The sequence below is a fragment of the Oncorhynchus clarkii genome, chromosome 23 (assembly GCF_045791955.1).
Source record: "Oncorhynchus clarkii lewisi isolate Uvic-CL-2024 chromosome 23, UVic_Ocla_1.0, whole genome shotgun sequence".
Taxonomy (NCBI): Eukaryota; Metazoa; Chordata; class Actinopteri; order Salmoniformes; family Salmonidae; genus Oncorhynchus; species Oncorhynchus clarkii.
The window spans coordinates 32,744,400-32,761,015 of record NC_092169.1 but is presented as its reverse complement, the minus strand read 5'-3'; the positions used below and the strand labels follow the sequence as shown (position 1 = coordinate 32,761,015).

Here is a 16,616-nt window from a genome sequence, read left to right as displayed (position 1 = left end):
CAAAACGTTATGTTTGGCGTAAAAGCAACACAGCTGAACACACCATCCCCACTGTCAAACATGGTGGTGGCAGCATCATGGTTTGGGCCTGCTTTTCTTCAGCAGGGACAGGGAAGATGGTTAAAATTGATGGGAAGATGGATGGAGCCAAATACAGGACCATTCTGGAAAACCTGATGGAGTCTGCAAAAGACCTGAGAATGGGACGGAGATTTGTCTTCCAACAAGACAATGATCCAAAACATAAAGCAACATCTACAATGGAATGGTTCAAAAATAAACATATCCAGGTGTTAGAATGGCCAAGTCAAAGTCCAGACCTGAATCCAATCGAGAATCTGTGGAAAGAACTGAAAACTGCTGTTCAAATGCTCTCCATCCAACCTCACTGAGCTCGAGCTGTTTTGCAAGGAGGAATGGGAAAAAATGTCAGTCTCTCGATGTGCAAAACTGATAGAGACATACCCCAAGCGACTTACAGCTGTAATCGCAGCAAAAGGTGGCGCTACAAAGTATTAACTTAAGGGGGCTGAATAATTTTGCACGCCCAATTTTTCAGTTTTTGATTTGTTAAAAGTTTGAAATATCCAATAAATGTTGTTCCACTTCATGATTGTGTCCCACTTGTTGTTGATTCTTCACAAAAAAATACAGTTTTATATCTTTATGTTTGAAGCCTGAAATGTGGCAAAAGGTCGCAAAGTTCAAGGGGGCCGAATACTTTCGCAAGGCACTGTAAAATCACTCTACAAATCTCCTAAAGCTAGGATTGCTACCAATGGGATTACTTCCTCCTCTTTCCCTCTCTATATGGGGAACAGACACGGTTGCCCAATTAGCCCCCACCTCTTTGCCCTCACCATCAGCGAAAGCACTGTTGGCTGAAGCTATTAGAACGTGCCCTGACATACATGGCTTTGAGGTGGGCCCCCATACCCATTGTTACGAATCCCTTTTGGCCCGACAGTCTAGGGGGGATGGTAATGAGACCCGTAACATAACTCATGCAAATTATAATTGTGACAAAGCAAAAGTGTGAACGAAATAACCAGGACAACTGAAATCTACCGTCAAACTCAAGGTTTATTTATAAACACACGGTAATGGGGGGAGCAGGAAAAGGGGCTGAGCTGGACCCAAGGAAAGAAACAATAAGTATTCAAAAACACCCCTAAGCTAGACTAGCCTACTTTAACAACAGCTAACTAACTAACCAAAAATACAGTGGGTGGTCCGCCCAGTTCTAACTAGTGTATTTAACAAAGTTTACCTACGGGTAGTGTATGCCCATGGGCGACTTGTCTTGGTTTCCCCTTTTCCCACCAGCAATCAAACAAACACCATAACCAAAAACAATACTCACAGGGGATGACAAAGTGCTATGGAGGTGCTCAAACAAAAGAGAGGTTAATACACAAAGAGAGAGTGAAACACAGCTCTACAAACATGGAATTTACAAAGAGATTGAGCTCCAGAGCAAACAACTGATGGGGTTTTTAAACCAAGAGAAATGAACTGTGATAGGGTAGGAAATAGGAGGAGGTGTGTCTTCTGATTGATGATTGATTGTTGACTGATTGGGGAGTGATGATTTTCACCTGTGAGGGGAGAAGGAGAGAAAACAACACAGGATACATACACACACACAGGATACCTGTATCCGTAACACCCATAAATTATCACTCTTTGCGGACGACCTTATCTTATTTCTAACCAACCCGGAACACTCCCTCTCTCACTTGCATGTCCTACTACAGTGTTATAGTTCTTTCTCTGGATATAAGGTCAATTTTGATAAAAGCGAAATCTTACCGTTGTCTGTCTTTGACCATCATACCATCAAGCACAAGTTTCCTTTTAGATGGTTGCCTATGGGCTTCACATATTTGGGCATAATGGTGGATGGTAATCTGAACAGCCTCTATAAACTCAATCTGGCCAGTTTGTTGCAAAAGGTGGAGGGTGACCTTTGTAAATGGATGGACTCACCTCGCACTACTGGGTAGAATCGATGTAATTAAAATGAATGTCCTGCCCAGATTTCTATATTTGTTTCAATCTCTCCCTATCCCTGTTCCCGCAGCATTTTTTTCCTCTCTCGACAAGCTGACCAGACGGTTTATCTGGCACGGCAAAACCCCTAGGGTTAGCCTGGATAAACTGACCCTTCATTACGGTCAAGGGGGCTTAAACCTCCCCAATTTTAGAATGTACTACTGGGCTGCACAGTCGAGGTTTCTGGCTCAGAGGTTTGACAATGGTCCCTCTCCCTCATGTTTGAACATTGAAAAGCTTGAGGTAAATGATGACACTGGGACAGAAAATCTATAAAAACCATCACAGACAACCCTTTAATTCTACATTCTGTCCTGTCATGGTGCAAAATGCATGAGCTGTTCAGACGAGGGGGATTCCTTTCCCCTAAAAACCCTTTATGGAACAATAGATTGATCCCTATGTTTTTCCAGTAGTAACTTTAGACCATGGTCTGATAAGGGTACCACTCTTCTGGAACATTGTTATGAGGAGGGAGTTCTTATGTCTTTTGGTCAGCTGAAACAGAAATACCACTTGCCTAACAGGGACTTCTTTAGCTACCTACAACTACGAAACGTTATTAGGGTGACTCTCAAGCGACAATGGAACCTACCTAAGATGTCACCTATTGAACAACTCTACTACTCAGACCAACCACTGTTCAAGACCATTTCCTGTGTTTTCGATGCTCTTATGTCAGGACTAACACTGCCTGGGCTAGATAAACCCCGACTTAGATCGGGAAAAGATCTGGGTATTGATCTTGATGAGGGTCTATGGAGTGACCTATGCAGGGATGGTGTTACATCCACATTGAACTCCAGATACAGACTGATCCAGTTTAATTTCCTCCATCAGCTCTATATCACCCCGTCTACTGCACATGTTCAACTCTGATATCTCCTCCCTATGTTTTAGATGTGGCTCAGATGAAGGAACACTCCTCCATTCCACTTGGCAGTGTTCAAAACTACACGGTTTCTGGCAGGGGATATGCGATACCATATCCTCAATTCACGGGGTTGCATTCCCTTTAGATCCGGAGGTCCGTCTACTGGGTAACTTTACTAACACCAATCTTAGGCAAAGCCATACTATAAAGCTAACATAAATATTGCTAGTGATTGCCAAGAAATGTATTGCCTTGAAATGGAAATTGGATTCCTCCCTGCCAGTTGCAATGTGGCTATCAGAAGTTAATAGTTGTATCCCACTAGAGAAAATCACTTACTGCTTGAGGAATAAGTTAAAGACATTTTACAGAATTTGGCAACCTTTTATTGACTATATGGAGAATCTCTCCACATTGATTGAATCTCTATATAACCCTTATATAATGTTTCACATGTAATGTATAGTATGTAGCTTATATGATCCAATGTTTCATTATTATTATTATTTTACTCTTTATTATGACTTATTTATTGTATGTTTGTATATATAATTATCATTTTTGGGGGGGTTTTGTTACGCTTGTCTGTTACTGTCACTTTATCCTATTGTTGTCTAATATTTTTTCACGTTTGTTTTGAATGTTCTTAATTGGAAAATGCTAAAATAAAATATATATATAAAAAGGAATGGCAGTGACTCCTCTGTTTCACCACCAAGTCTGCGACACACCAAACGGCGGGCGCCACAAATATCAGGAAATCTTCAACTTCAATTCTCCATACTTAACCCTACCCCAAAAATCACTATTTTCAATGGTGCCCTGTTCTTAAGAGCAAAGCAAGAAACAAATATTGACCTAAGTCGTGCGACATGGAGCGCCTGCTCCCTCTGATCAAAAGAAACACAAACAAATATCACAATTCCATGACAGGTTAGCTTCACTGATTCAACTTCACCCAACTCCTTTCTCACTCACCCTGAAACCACAAATGGATCCGCCAAAAGGCAAGGGTCCACTTTCTCCAAAAAAATCACTCCTACTGGACCAGATGTTTCATTATCATGTCCAAACTCGCCGGTCGTCACTCTCGTCGGGTTCCATCTCTGAGCTACTGGAGCGCGTAACTCTTTTTGCACTTGATGCCAACCTTCCTCACCACACCCCTTCCCTCTACACTCAGGTCCTTCTCGGCGGTCATCACTGTACCTGCCACCGCATTTAATTCAACCTCACTCTTGTCACGTTCAATTTCCTACTGTAGCCCTTCCAAAAGTTCTGTGTTATTCTCCATTCCATATTCACTCACAACATATTCCACTTCCCTCCTTTTTTTTTTCATGTCCACCATCCTCTCCTTCATCAGATCTTCCAGAAGCCTTATGCAATCCCCCACTCCATATACAGTGGGGCAAAAAAGTATTTAGTCAGCCACCAATTGTGCAAGTTCTTCCACTTAAAAAGATGAGAGAGGCCTGTAATTTTCATCATAGGTACACTTCAACCATGACAGACAAAATGAGAAAAAAAAAAATCAGGAAAATCACATTATAGGATTTTTAATGAATTTATTTGCAAATTATGGTGGAAAATAAGTATTTGGTCACCTACAAACAAGCAAGATTTCTGGCTCTCACAGACCTATAACTTCTTCTTTAAGAGGCTCCACTGTCCTCCACTCGTTACCTGTATTAATGGCACCTGTTTGAACTTGTTATCAGTATAAAAGACACCTGTCCACAACCTCAAACAGTCACACTCCAAACTCCACTATGGCCAAGACCAAAGAGCTGTCAAAGGACACCAGAAACAAAATTGTAGACCTGCACCAGGCTGGGAAGACTGAATCTGCAATAGGTAAGCAGCTTGGTTTGAAGAAATCAACCGTGGGAGCAATTATTAGGAAATGGAAGACATACAAGACCACTGATAATCTCCCTCGATCTGGGGCTCCACGCAAGATCTCACCCCGTGGGGTCAAAATGATCACAAGAACGATGAGCAAAAATCCCAGAACCACACGGGGGGACCTAGTGAATGACCTGCAGAGAGCTGGGACCAAAGTAACACACTACGCCGCCAGGGAATCAAATCCTGCAGTGCCAGACATGTCCCCCTGCTTAAGACAGTACATGTCCAGGCCCGTCTGAAGTTTGCTAGATAGCATTTGGATGATCCAGAAGAAGATTGGGAGAATGTCATATGGTCAGATGAAACCAAAATAGAACGTTTTGGTAAAAACTCAACTCGTCGTGTTTGGAGGACAAAGAATTCTGAGTTGCATCCAAAGGACACCATACCTACTGTGAAGCATGGGGGTGGAAACATCATTCTTTGGGGCTGTTTTTCTGCAAATGGACCAGGACGACTGATCCGTGTAAAGGAAAGAATGAATGGGGCCATGTATCGTGAGATTTTGAGTGAAAACCTCCTTCCATCAGCAAGGGCATTGACGATGAAACGTGGCTGGGTCTTTCAGCATGACAATGATCCCAAACACACCGCCCGGGCAACGAAGGAGTGGCTTCGTAAGAAGCATTTCAAGGTCCTGGAGTGGCCTAGCCAGTCTCCAGATCTCAACCCCATAGAAAATCTTTGGAGGGAGTTGAAAGTCTGTGTTGCCCAGCAACAGCCCCAAAACATCACTGCTCTAGAGGAGATGGATGGAGGAAGGGGCCAAAATACCAGCAACAGTGTGTGAAAACCTTGTGAAGACTTATAGAAAACGTTTGACCTCTGTCATTGCCAACAAAGGGAATTGAGATAAACTTTTGTTATTGACCAAATACTTATTTTCCACAATAATTTGCAAATAAATTCATTAAAAATCCTACAATGTGATTTTCTGGATTTTTTTTCTCATTTTGTCTGTCATAGTTGAAGTGTACCTATGATGAAAATTACAGGCCTCATCTTTTTAAGTGGGAGAACTTGCCTAGGTATTTGTAGTTGTCCGCATATTCTAAGTCAGAATCGTCCAGAGTAGTGATGCTAGTCGGGCGGGCGGGTGCGTGCAGTAGTCGGTTGAAGAGCATGCGTTTAGTTTTACTATTTTAAGAGCAGTTGGAGGCCACAGAAAGAGTGTTGTATGGCATTGAAGCTCGTTTGGAGGTTTGTTAACACGGTGTCCAAAGAAGGGCAAGATGTGTACAGAATGGTGTCGTCTGCAAAGAGTTGGATCAAGAAATCACCCGCAGCAAGAGCGACATCATTGATATATACAGAGAAAAGGGTCGGCCCGAGAATTGAACCCTGTGGTACCCCCATAGAGACTGCCAGAGGTCCAGACCACAGGCCCTCCGATTTCACACACTGAACTTTATCTGAGAAGTAGTTGGTGAACCAGTCATTTGAGAAACCAAGACTGTTGAGTCTGACGATAAGAATGTGGTGATTGACATAGTCGAAAGCCTTGGCCAGGTGGATGAAGACGGCTGCACAGTACTGTCTTTTATTGTTTGTGGTTATGATATTGTTTAGTACCTTGAGCGTGGCTAAGGTGCACCCGTGACCAGCTCGGAAACCGGATTGCACAGCAGAGAAGGTACGGTGGGATTCAAACTGGTCAGTGATCTGCTTGTTAACTTGTCTTTCAAAGACTTTGGTAAGGCAGGGCAGGATGGATATAGGTCTGTAACAAATTGGGTCTAGAGTGTCACCCCATTTGAAGAGGGGGATGACCACGGCAGCTTTCCAATCTTTAGGAATCTCGGACGATATGAAAGATGTTGAACAGACTAGTAATAGGTTTTGCAACAATGGCAGCAGATAATTTTACAAAGAGAGGGTCCAGATTGTCTAGCCCAGCAGATTAGTACGGGTCCAGGTTTTGCAGCTCTTTCAGAACATCAGCTATCTGGATTTGGGTGAAGGAGAAGCTGGGGAGGCTTGGGCAAGTAGCTGCGGGGGGTGCAGAGCTGTTGGCCGGGGTTGGGGTAGCCAGGAGGGAAGCATGGCCAGCCATAGAGAAATGCTTATTGAAATTCTTGATTATTGTGGATTTATCGGTGGTGACAGTATTAACTAGCCTCAGTGCAGTGGGCAGCTGGGAGGAGGTGCTCTTCTTCTCAATCTAATTTACAGTGTCCCAGAACGTTTTGGAGTTAGGCTTCTGCAACTGCACATGGGGACAAAGATCGTACTCTTTGGAGAAATGTCCTCTGGTCTGATGAAACAAAAATAGAACTGTTCGTCATAATGACCATTATGTTTGGAGAAAAAAGGGGATGCTTGCAAGCCAAAGAACACCATCCCAACCGTGAAGCATGGGGGTGGCAGCCTCATGTTGTGTGGGTGGTTGCTGCAGGAGGGACTGGTGCACTTCACAAAATAGATGGCATCATGAGAGGAAAATTAAGTGGATATATTGAAGGTAAAGGTGTATGTAAACTTCTGACTTCAACTGTATGTCATTCCCTTCTTGTCACACACTCTGTTTTATAGACTAAGCTATGAGACTACCTAAACCATATAAACTGGAACAACTGTTTCAGTAACGGGTAAAATAAATCCACGTAACATATTGGATTAGTTTAGATTATTTTCTGGGTAATTTATATTTGAGTAGCATACGATCAATTAATTAATTAACCAATCAATCAATTGGTACATTGGTACATGCACAAACATAGACATTCAAAAAACAATTCAAAAAATATACCTGCAAAAGAGAATGCTGGGAAATATGATATTAAAGGGTGTGGTTTTTGTTGAAAGTGATGCTATGAGTTTCATTCCCCTGTTTTAGGCAAAAACTAGGTCCTCAAAATAAGGCCTTATGAAACACTTATGGTATTGTGTTATAGAATTTTTAAAAATTACATTAACATATTAGCTTAGGATCTCACCTGGTGAAGTCCATAGGACTAAAGGTAGATGAATGCAACAGTCATCTCTCTGTCACTAACAAATACAGTCATGGGTAGTAAGTAACCTTACAATTTACTTGAAAGGCAATGCACTCTGGGAAGTATTTGAATAAGGCTTTACACTAAGCAGTGTGAAACACTCTTACGGGGTCTATATGGATCCACAGACTCAACACTTTCAGTGTTGATTTAACATTGTTCATTTTTAACACTGGAGAATTAGCTGTGAAGGAACATATGCAGGAAGAGTCCTATTCCATCTTTATTGAGACTACTAAATGCATATTTTGAATCAGTAGGTTGTTAAAAAATAAATTATATTTAAATAGTTTTTTAAATTGTAGTCAATTTGCATGCAAACTGCTATGGTGGTATTTGTGGAATTTTAAATTGTGAATAAATAAATCTACCTTTCCTATAAGCTGGTGAGCAAGCTGAAAGACAGAGCATTCCGTATGGCGGAGAGGAGGATAAAGGACTGTGTGAAGATGCAGCAGAAACACCACCAGCGGATGGAGAGGAAGTTCTTGAAGGAGAGTGTAGCGTCGGATAACTCAGATGCCATGAGCTTCACTAGTTATAACAGCAGCAGCACGCTAAACCGCAAACTTCCTCAGTTCAACACTCTCACTTCCAATATGCCATACTCACAGGTCAAAAGCATTTATTCCTTGCTACTTCACTGTCAATTTCTCATTAATGCATTTCCTATTATTTTGATAGTCAACGGCAGTTTGAGTAAATTATTTGATATTGTTTTTCGTTCCTGAGTAAGCTCTGGAAGTGTCAGCATTATTCAAATGTCTTGCTTTACATTTTGTAAATGATCTGTGCAATCCTCTCTCTCTATAGGCCACTCTTCACTCCACAGCCAAGGGTAGGACCAAGATTAAGAAGAAGCTAGAGAAGAAGAAACAGGTGGACGGCACCTTCAAGATCTACGAGGATGGGAGGAAAAGTGTACGCTCGCTGTCTGGCCTTCAGCTTGGCCAGGACGTCATGTTCCTCAAGCAGGTAAAAGAAGTAGCTAGGTAGAGACATAACACCCAAAGCAGTTGGTGAGGTTCTGACTAACGGAAAATACAATTTAGAAAAATAAACACTCTATGCTCCCAAACATTAAATGGGAGAAACCATTACATTTTCCACAGGCTTAGTGAGGAAACCTGGGTTCGCGCCATTAAAATTGTTCTCAACTAGCTTACCTGGTTAAATAAAGGTGAAATAGAAAAAATAAAATGGGTTCCTATTCATTAATGTTCCTTCAACAGGGCACCTATGCCAACTCCAAGGATCGCTCGCGTCTCAACATCCGGGACATGTTCCCTCACCACGGCAACAACCACGATTACCATGACGATGACCATGACGATTATGATGACGACCATGTGGACACCATCTCCCACATTTCCCGTTCCATAAGCGACCCGGGCCTTCACGAGACAGCCTACTCTGAGATCAGCGCCGACTCAGGCCGCGACTCTTTGTTCACCCGGCCAGGTCTCGGAACCATGGTGTTCCGACGGAACTACGTATCCGGCGGTCTCTTCGGGATCGGAGCCCGGGACAAGGGTTTTGTGGCTGGCAGTGAACCCGTAGGCCGGGCCCCTAACGTTCGTCTCCGTGGCCACCTCCCACGTCGCCAGCCCAGCCTGGACGATGCAATAGAGATAGGCAGCATCGGCAGTGCCCTGAGCCTCCAGGAGAGGCACCTACAGGAGCTGCCCTGGGAGGAGGCTGATGTGGGCCTGGACGAGGAGCTGGAGCCTAAAAACGGCCCACTGGAGACCTTCCTGGCCTCCCAGGGCCTGGGGGAGTTCATGCCCATCTTCAGGAAGGAGAAAATCGACCTGGAGGCCCTACTGCTCTGCTCGGACCAGGACCTGACCTCCATACACATCCCCCTGGGACCCAGGAAGAAGCTACTAGAGGCCTGTAAGAGACGGTTGGACACCCTGGAGGAACCAGAGGGCATCGAGGACACTGATCTCTGAAGGTCAGTATTACTTCATGAATTCTATGACAGGCAAAGCACCTTACTTTGATAGCCTACACATGCCTCAAACAATAGAGGGAATCAAGAACACTGAGCTTTGAAGGTCTGTACAGTAGATTCTTTAAAGGCCTAATGCCTTTTTTAAAATCTCAATATAAAATAATTTCAGGTTAAAAAATTAAGTACCTTACTGTGATTGTTTTCAATCAAATGGTCAAAAAGAAAACAAATAGCTATTTAGCAAGAGCAATTTCTCAAGCAAGAATTTTGTTGGGACTGTCTGGGAGTGGGAAGAGGAAGTCTGAAAACTAGCTAATTGGCAGAGAGGTTTAGAACTCTCTTTCTTATTGGTCTATTAGCGATGCCACCAGGCAAGCCTAAACTACATCCCACCAAAACAGGCTGACATTTCAAACAGCTCTTAAGGCGTCCGCATGCTTCCCAGCCGAAACCGTTCATGCATATATTATGACAACATTTTGTGACGATTTTGTTGGTTTTGTTCTACGGCAAGGTTTTTTGGAGCTGTTTGTGCACATAAAACATTTTTTCAAGGCAAGCTGAAGTTTTGTAGCCGAAGTTTACACCCCTTCATCGGGATTGGTCAACAGTAGGGATTCTTCAATTAAGTGTTTGTTGTCATTCAATGAGAGACGACTCGTTTTCCTGCACATTTTTTCACTTGAAGTATACTCAAACATCTTAGTTAGATGGAAAATGTAAAAGATCTCCTCTGCAAAAATGTCAAAATTAGTGACAGATTTCTTGAGTTATCTTGAGGAAGTGTATACTGGTTATGGCATGTCAAGATAGACAAATAGTACTATTACTCGTTTTTCAAGCTATGGTATTTTAACTTCGCCTAGCCGAGTTCTGTGAAGAGCAAACCAAACCTAGTATGCGGACACCTTTACACTAACAGGACATTTTCACAATTTCACAGTATTATTCCAACCTCATATTGTGGATATATATATATATACAGTATATCACAAAAGTGAGTACACCCCTCACATTTTAGCAAATATTTGAGTATATCTTTTCATGTGACAACATTGAAGAAATTACACTTTGCTACAATGTAAAGTAGTGAGTGTACAGCTTGTATAACCGTGTAAATTTGCTGTCCCCTCAAAATAACTCAACACACAGCCATTAATGTCTAAACCGCTGGCAACAAAAGTGAGTACACCCCTAAGTGAAAATGTCCAAATTGGGCCCAAAGTGTCAATATTTTGTGTGGCCACCATTTTCACCAGAGCTTCACAGGTAGCCACTGGAGTCCTCTTCCACTCCTCCATGACGACATCACGGAGCTGGTGGATGTTAGAGACCTTGCACTCCTCCACCTTCCATTTGAGGATGCCCCACAGATGCTCAATAGTGTTTAGGTCTGGAGACATGCTTGGCCAGTCCATCACCTTGAGCCTCAGCTTCTTTAGCAAGGCAGTGGTCGTCTTGGAGGTGTGTTTGGGGTCATTATCATGTTGGAATACTGCCCTGCGGCCCAGTCTCCGAAGGGAGACTCTGCTTCAGTCTGTCACAGTACATGTTGGCATTCATGGTTCCCTCAATGAACTGTAGCTCCCCAGTGCCGGCAGCACTCATGCAGCCCCAGACCATGACACTCCCACCACCATGCTTGACTGTAGGTAAGACACACTTGTCTTTGTACTCCTCACCTGGTTGCCGCCACACACGCTTGACACCATCTGAACCAAATAAGTTTATCTTGGTCTCATCAGACCACAGGACATGGTTCCAGTGATCCATGTCCTTAGTCTGCTTGTCTTCAGCAAACTGTTTGCGGGCTTTCTTGTGCATCATCTTTAGAAGAGGCTTCCTTCTGGGACGACAGCCATGCAGGCCAATTTGATGCAGTGTACGGCGTATGGTCTGAGCACTGACAGGCAGACCCCCCACCCCTTCAACCTCTGCAGCAATGCTGTCAGCACTCATACGTCCATTTCCCAAAGACAACCTCTGGATATGACGCTGAGCACGTGCACTCACCTTCTTTGGTCGACCATGGCGAGGCCTGTTCTGAGTGGAAACTGTCCAGTTAAACCGCTGTATGGTCTTGGCCACTGTGCTGCAGCTCAGTTTCAGGGTCTTAGCAATCTTCTTATAGCCCAGGCCATCTTTATGTAGAGCAACAATTCTTTTTTTCAGATCCTCAGAGAGTTCTTTGCCATGAGGTGCCATGTTGAACTTCCAGTGACCAGTCAGTATGAGGGAGTGTGAGAGCGATGACACCAAATTTAACACACCTGCTCCCCATTCACACCTGAGACCTTGTAACACTAACAAGTCACATGACACCGGGAGGGGAAATGGCTAATTGGGCCCAATTTGGACATTTTCACTTAGGGGTGTACTCACTTTTGTTGCCAGCGGTTTAGACATTAATGGCTGTGTGTTGAGTTATTTTGAGGGGACAGCAAATTTACACGGTTATACAAGCTGTACAATCACTACTTTACATTGTAGCAGAGTGTCATTTCTTCAGTGTTGTCACATGAAAAGATATACTCAAATATATACAACACATTATAATAATATAATATAGGCCACTTAGCAGACACTACAGACTGACAGTACAGCAAGTGAATTGATTTGTATCTATTCTTTACTCTTGGGTCAGTACTAGCAGAATTCCTACCTATGTGTGTGGATGTAGATGATGTAGATAAATGGGCCCATCTAGTGGAGAGCAGTAAAACTACACCACAGCATGGCTAAATTATATAATTTAGGACTTCAGCTCAAATAAAATTTTATTTGTCACATGCGCCAAATACTTACTATTGAAATAGGCATAAGCTATTATAGTAGATGTCTTCTATGATTTCTACTACGATTTCTACATTGATTATATAATACTGTACATGTTTTCTTTTGTTTCAGTCACAGAGCAAAGATCCTTTACTGTCATTCAAGATGGCACAGGAGACCTAGACTTGGCAGTGAATGTGGTCCTGCTCTGTCTGGATCAGTTCTAGTTATGAGATGGTGTTATGATCCACAGAGCCTGGTTCTGATGCCTGTATACCCAGGGACGTTGCTCCCTGCCTTGGGACATAGAGAAGATTACACTGGGTCTGGTAGAGTCCCCAGTGTTCTGGTGCTGTGCATGAGAGGACATCTTTAGTCACATGGCCAAATGGTCTGGTAGGGCCACGGGTGCCATGGGACTGTGCCCACACACATGCTATCACTGGCACACAACCTTGTGATTAGGAATTATTCTCTCCACTCACTGATGCACTCACGTTGCCCATATGTAATGTTGTATTCCATTTGCAAGTGAACATTTCATAATGTTTTGTCTGTATATTTGTGCAAACGTGTAATGTTATTTATTATTTATAGAAAATGTTTAATTTATTGTTTATTACAGACGTTATTGTACAGTTTTGTTACTTTACTGTGTATAATAATGGTACTACAGTTAGCTAAGACGCTAGGATGCCCATGCCCAGACTACAATGTCTTAAAAGGCACCCTATTCCCAATACAGTGTCCTTAAAAACAGAAACGTGGGTATGTCCCAAATGGCACCCGATTCCCTACATAGTGCACTACTTTTGACCAGGGAATAGGGTGCCATTTGAGACATATCCACATTTCTGTTTTTAAGGACAGTTTGTGTTTTTAATGAATATACTGGAACATGGTTCCGTGAGATTATCCGTCAGTCAGTCTGTTTGTGTCTTCATCCCAAAAGTACCCTATCCCTTATGTTGTGCACTTATTTTGACCAGTGCCCTTAGGGTTCCCTATGCACTATATAGTGAACAGGGTGCTATTTGGAATGCATTCTGTCTGTGCTAAGGTAACTGTTATCTGGGGTTTGCTGAAGGGCTCCAACCCCGGGGTATAGTGTTTCACAAGAGGACTGCCTGTGGACTGATGTGTATGACTGTGCATGAATGTGTTTGAATGTAACTTCAATGATTATGTATGAATACAAACTTTGGGAAACAAAATAAGTCATGTTTGGATGTACTCTCACACATAACAGTTATAATAAAACCTTTATTACAATTAATGAAAGTTACTTTGACACTGATTGTTAATATCTTGGTAATTGCAACTACAACTGCAACGATGGTTCAGCTGGATAGTTCTTCCCTGCTGTTTCTGTCACTAGTGTTACATTGTGATAACATGACTGACAGCTCCTGTTAGGAATAGAATAACACAGAGTTGATGTAGACTAGAGGGATGAATGAAGGTCTGTCTGATAGCCTAGTGCTCTTATGTCCCCTGGGTCATGTGTGTAGTCTAGAGGGATGAATGAAAGTCTGTCTGATAGCCTATTGCTTCTATGTCCCCTGGGTCCTGTATGTACAGTCGTGGCCAAAAGTTTTGAGAATGACACAAATATTAATGTTCACAGTCAGCTACCTCAGTTTGTATGATGGCAAAATGCATATACTCCAGAATGTTATGAGTGATCAGATAAATTGCAATTATTTGCAAAGTCCATCTTTGTCATGCAAATTTTTGCCATCCATCTTTGCCATCCAAAAAACATTTGCACTGCATTTCAGCCCTGCCACAAAAGGACCAGCTGACATGTCATTGATTCTCTCGTTAACACAGGTGTGAGTGTTGACGAGGACAAGGCTGGAGATCACTCTGTCATGCTGATTGAGTTTGAATAATAGACTGGAAGCTTCAAAAGGAGGGTGGTGCTTGGAATCATTGTTCTTCCTCTCTCAACCATGGTTATCTGCAAGGAAACATGTTCCGTCATCATTGCTTTGCACAAAAAGTGCTTCACAGGCAAGGATATTGCTACCAGTAAGATTGCACCTAAATCAACCATTTATCAGATCATCAAGAACTTCAAGGAGAGCGGTTCAATTGTTGTGAAGAAGGCTTCAGGGCGCCCAAGATAGTCCAGCAAGCGCCAGGACCGTCTCCTAAAGTTGATTCAGCTTTAGCTTTTCAGAGGGATTGGGGTACCACCAGTGCACTGCTGGAATGCCAGCAGGCAGGTGTGAGTGCATCTGCATGCACAGTTAGGCGAAGACTTTTGGAGAATGGCCTGGTGTCAAGAAGGGCAGCAAGGAAGCCACTTCTACAGGAAAAACAACAGGGACAGTCTGCCAGGCTGATATTCTGCAAAAGGTACAGGGATTGGACTGCTGAGGACTGGGGTAAAGTCATTTTCTCTGATGAATCCCCTTTCCGATTGTTTGGGTCATCCGGAAAAAAGCTTGTCCGGAGAAGACAAGGTGAGCCCTACCATCAGTCCTGTGTCATGCTAACAGAGACCATTCATGTGTGGGGTTGCTTCTCAGCCAAGGGAGTGGGCTCTCTCACAATTTTGCCTAAGAACACAGCCATGAATAAAGAATGGTACCAACACATCCTCCGAGAGCAACTTCTCCCTCCCGTCCAGGTACAGTTTGGTGATGAACAATGCCTTTTCCAGCATGATGGAGCACCTTGCCATAACTAAGTGGCTCGGGGAACAAAACATCAATATTTTGGGTTCAATATTTTGGGTCAGGAAACTCCGCAGACCTTAATCCCATTGAAAACGTGTGGTCAATCCTCAAGAGGAGGGTGGACAAACAAAACTGCACAAATTCTGACAACCTCCATGCTTTGATTATGCAAGAATGGGCTGCCATCAGTCAGGATGCGGCCCAGAAGTTAATTGACAGCATGCCAGGGCGGATTGCAGAGGTCTTGAAAAAGAAGGGTCAACACTGCAAATATTAGCTCTGCATCTACTTCATGAAATTGTCAATAAAAGCCTTTGACACTTATGAAATGCTTGTAATTATACGTCAGTATTCCATAGTAACATCTGACAAAAATATCTAAAGACACTGAAGCAGCAAACTTTGTGGAAATTAATATTTGTGTCATTCTCAAAACTTTTGGCCACGACTGTAGTCTAGAGGGACGTATTAAGGTCTGTCTGATAGACCGCTGCACCACTTGGGAGCACTAGGCTAAGACACTGCTTGAGTGTCTTAGACCAGTCAGTGCTTGAGGTGTCACTACAGACACCCTGGTTCGAATCCAAGCTGTATCACAACTGGATGTGATTGGGAATCCCATAGGGCAGCGCACAATTGGTCCAGTGTCATCTGGGTTTGGCTGGTGTAGGCCGTCATTGTAAATAAGAATTAGTTCTTAACCGACTTGCCTAGTTAAATAAATAAACATTTCCCCTGGGTAGACAAATGAAGGTCTGTCTGATAGCCTTGTGCTCCTATGTCCCCTGGGTCATGTTTTATTAGAGTGAAAACATTTTAAAATGGGGAGGTCATACCTGTCCAATTAGAAAACCGATATTTTACTTTTCAGTTACAAAAAGTTTTGCTGGTGGGCCCAATTGAACACTACCCTGCAACACTGCTGAACAGTTGTAGTGGTAGTCCAGTCCACTCAAGATACCTCCAGTCCTTCTATTTCGCCTACCTCATTAAGAGCACTGCAGCCAACATGGCACTTGGCCCGCCCAAAACTCTGGCCAACAGCCCATTAAAACACTTGTCTACTCTTTCTTTCTTTCTTTCTTTCTTTCTTTCTTTCTTTCTTTCTTTCTTTCTTTCTGAACTTACCCACCTCTCTTTAGTGTGTATCTCTCCCTTAGCAACAAGAAATAACTGACACAGTGAGTACTAAGCCGGGGCTGCAAATCCTCTCCTGACTTAGACCCCCTTTCCCCGCACTCCTCCTCCTTTCCCCCACTCCTCCTTTCCCAGGACCTCTGCCAAGGTTGCAACAGCGATGGGAGAAGTGAGGGGCAACAAGGACAGCAGGGGAGGGACATGAGGTATGCATGAGAGGCTCC

At 43.2% G+C, this 16,616-nt stretch overlaps 1 protein-coding gene across 1 annotated transcript in view; it reads left to right on the top strand.

The window, feature by feature from the left end:
* Nucleotides 1-9,791, top strand: part of LOC139381794 (pre-mRNA splicing regulator USH1G-like) — a 30,022-nt gene extending 20,231 nt beyond the window's left edge. Inside the window, exons 3-5 of the mRNA XM_071125559.1 lie at nucleotides 8,220-8,450; nucleotides 8,650-8,811; nucleotides 9,069-9,791. Coding sequence (XP_070981660.1) covers nucleotides 8,220-8,450; nucleotides 8,650-8,811; nucleotides 9,069-9,791 — 1,116 coding nt within the window. The remainder of the gene's footprint in view (nucleotides 1-8,219; nucleotides 8,451-8,649; nucleotides 8,812-9,068) is intronic.
* Nucleotides 9,792-16,616: the final 6,825 nt, after the last annotated feature.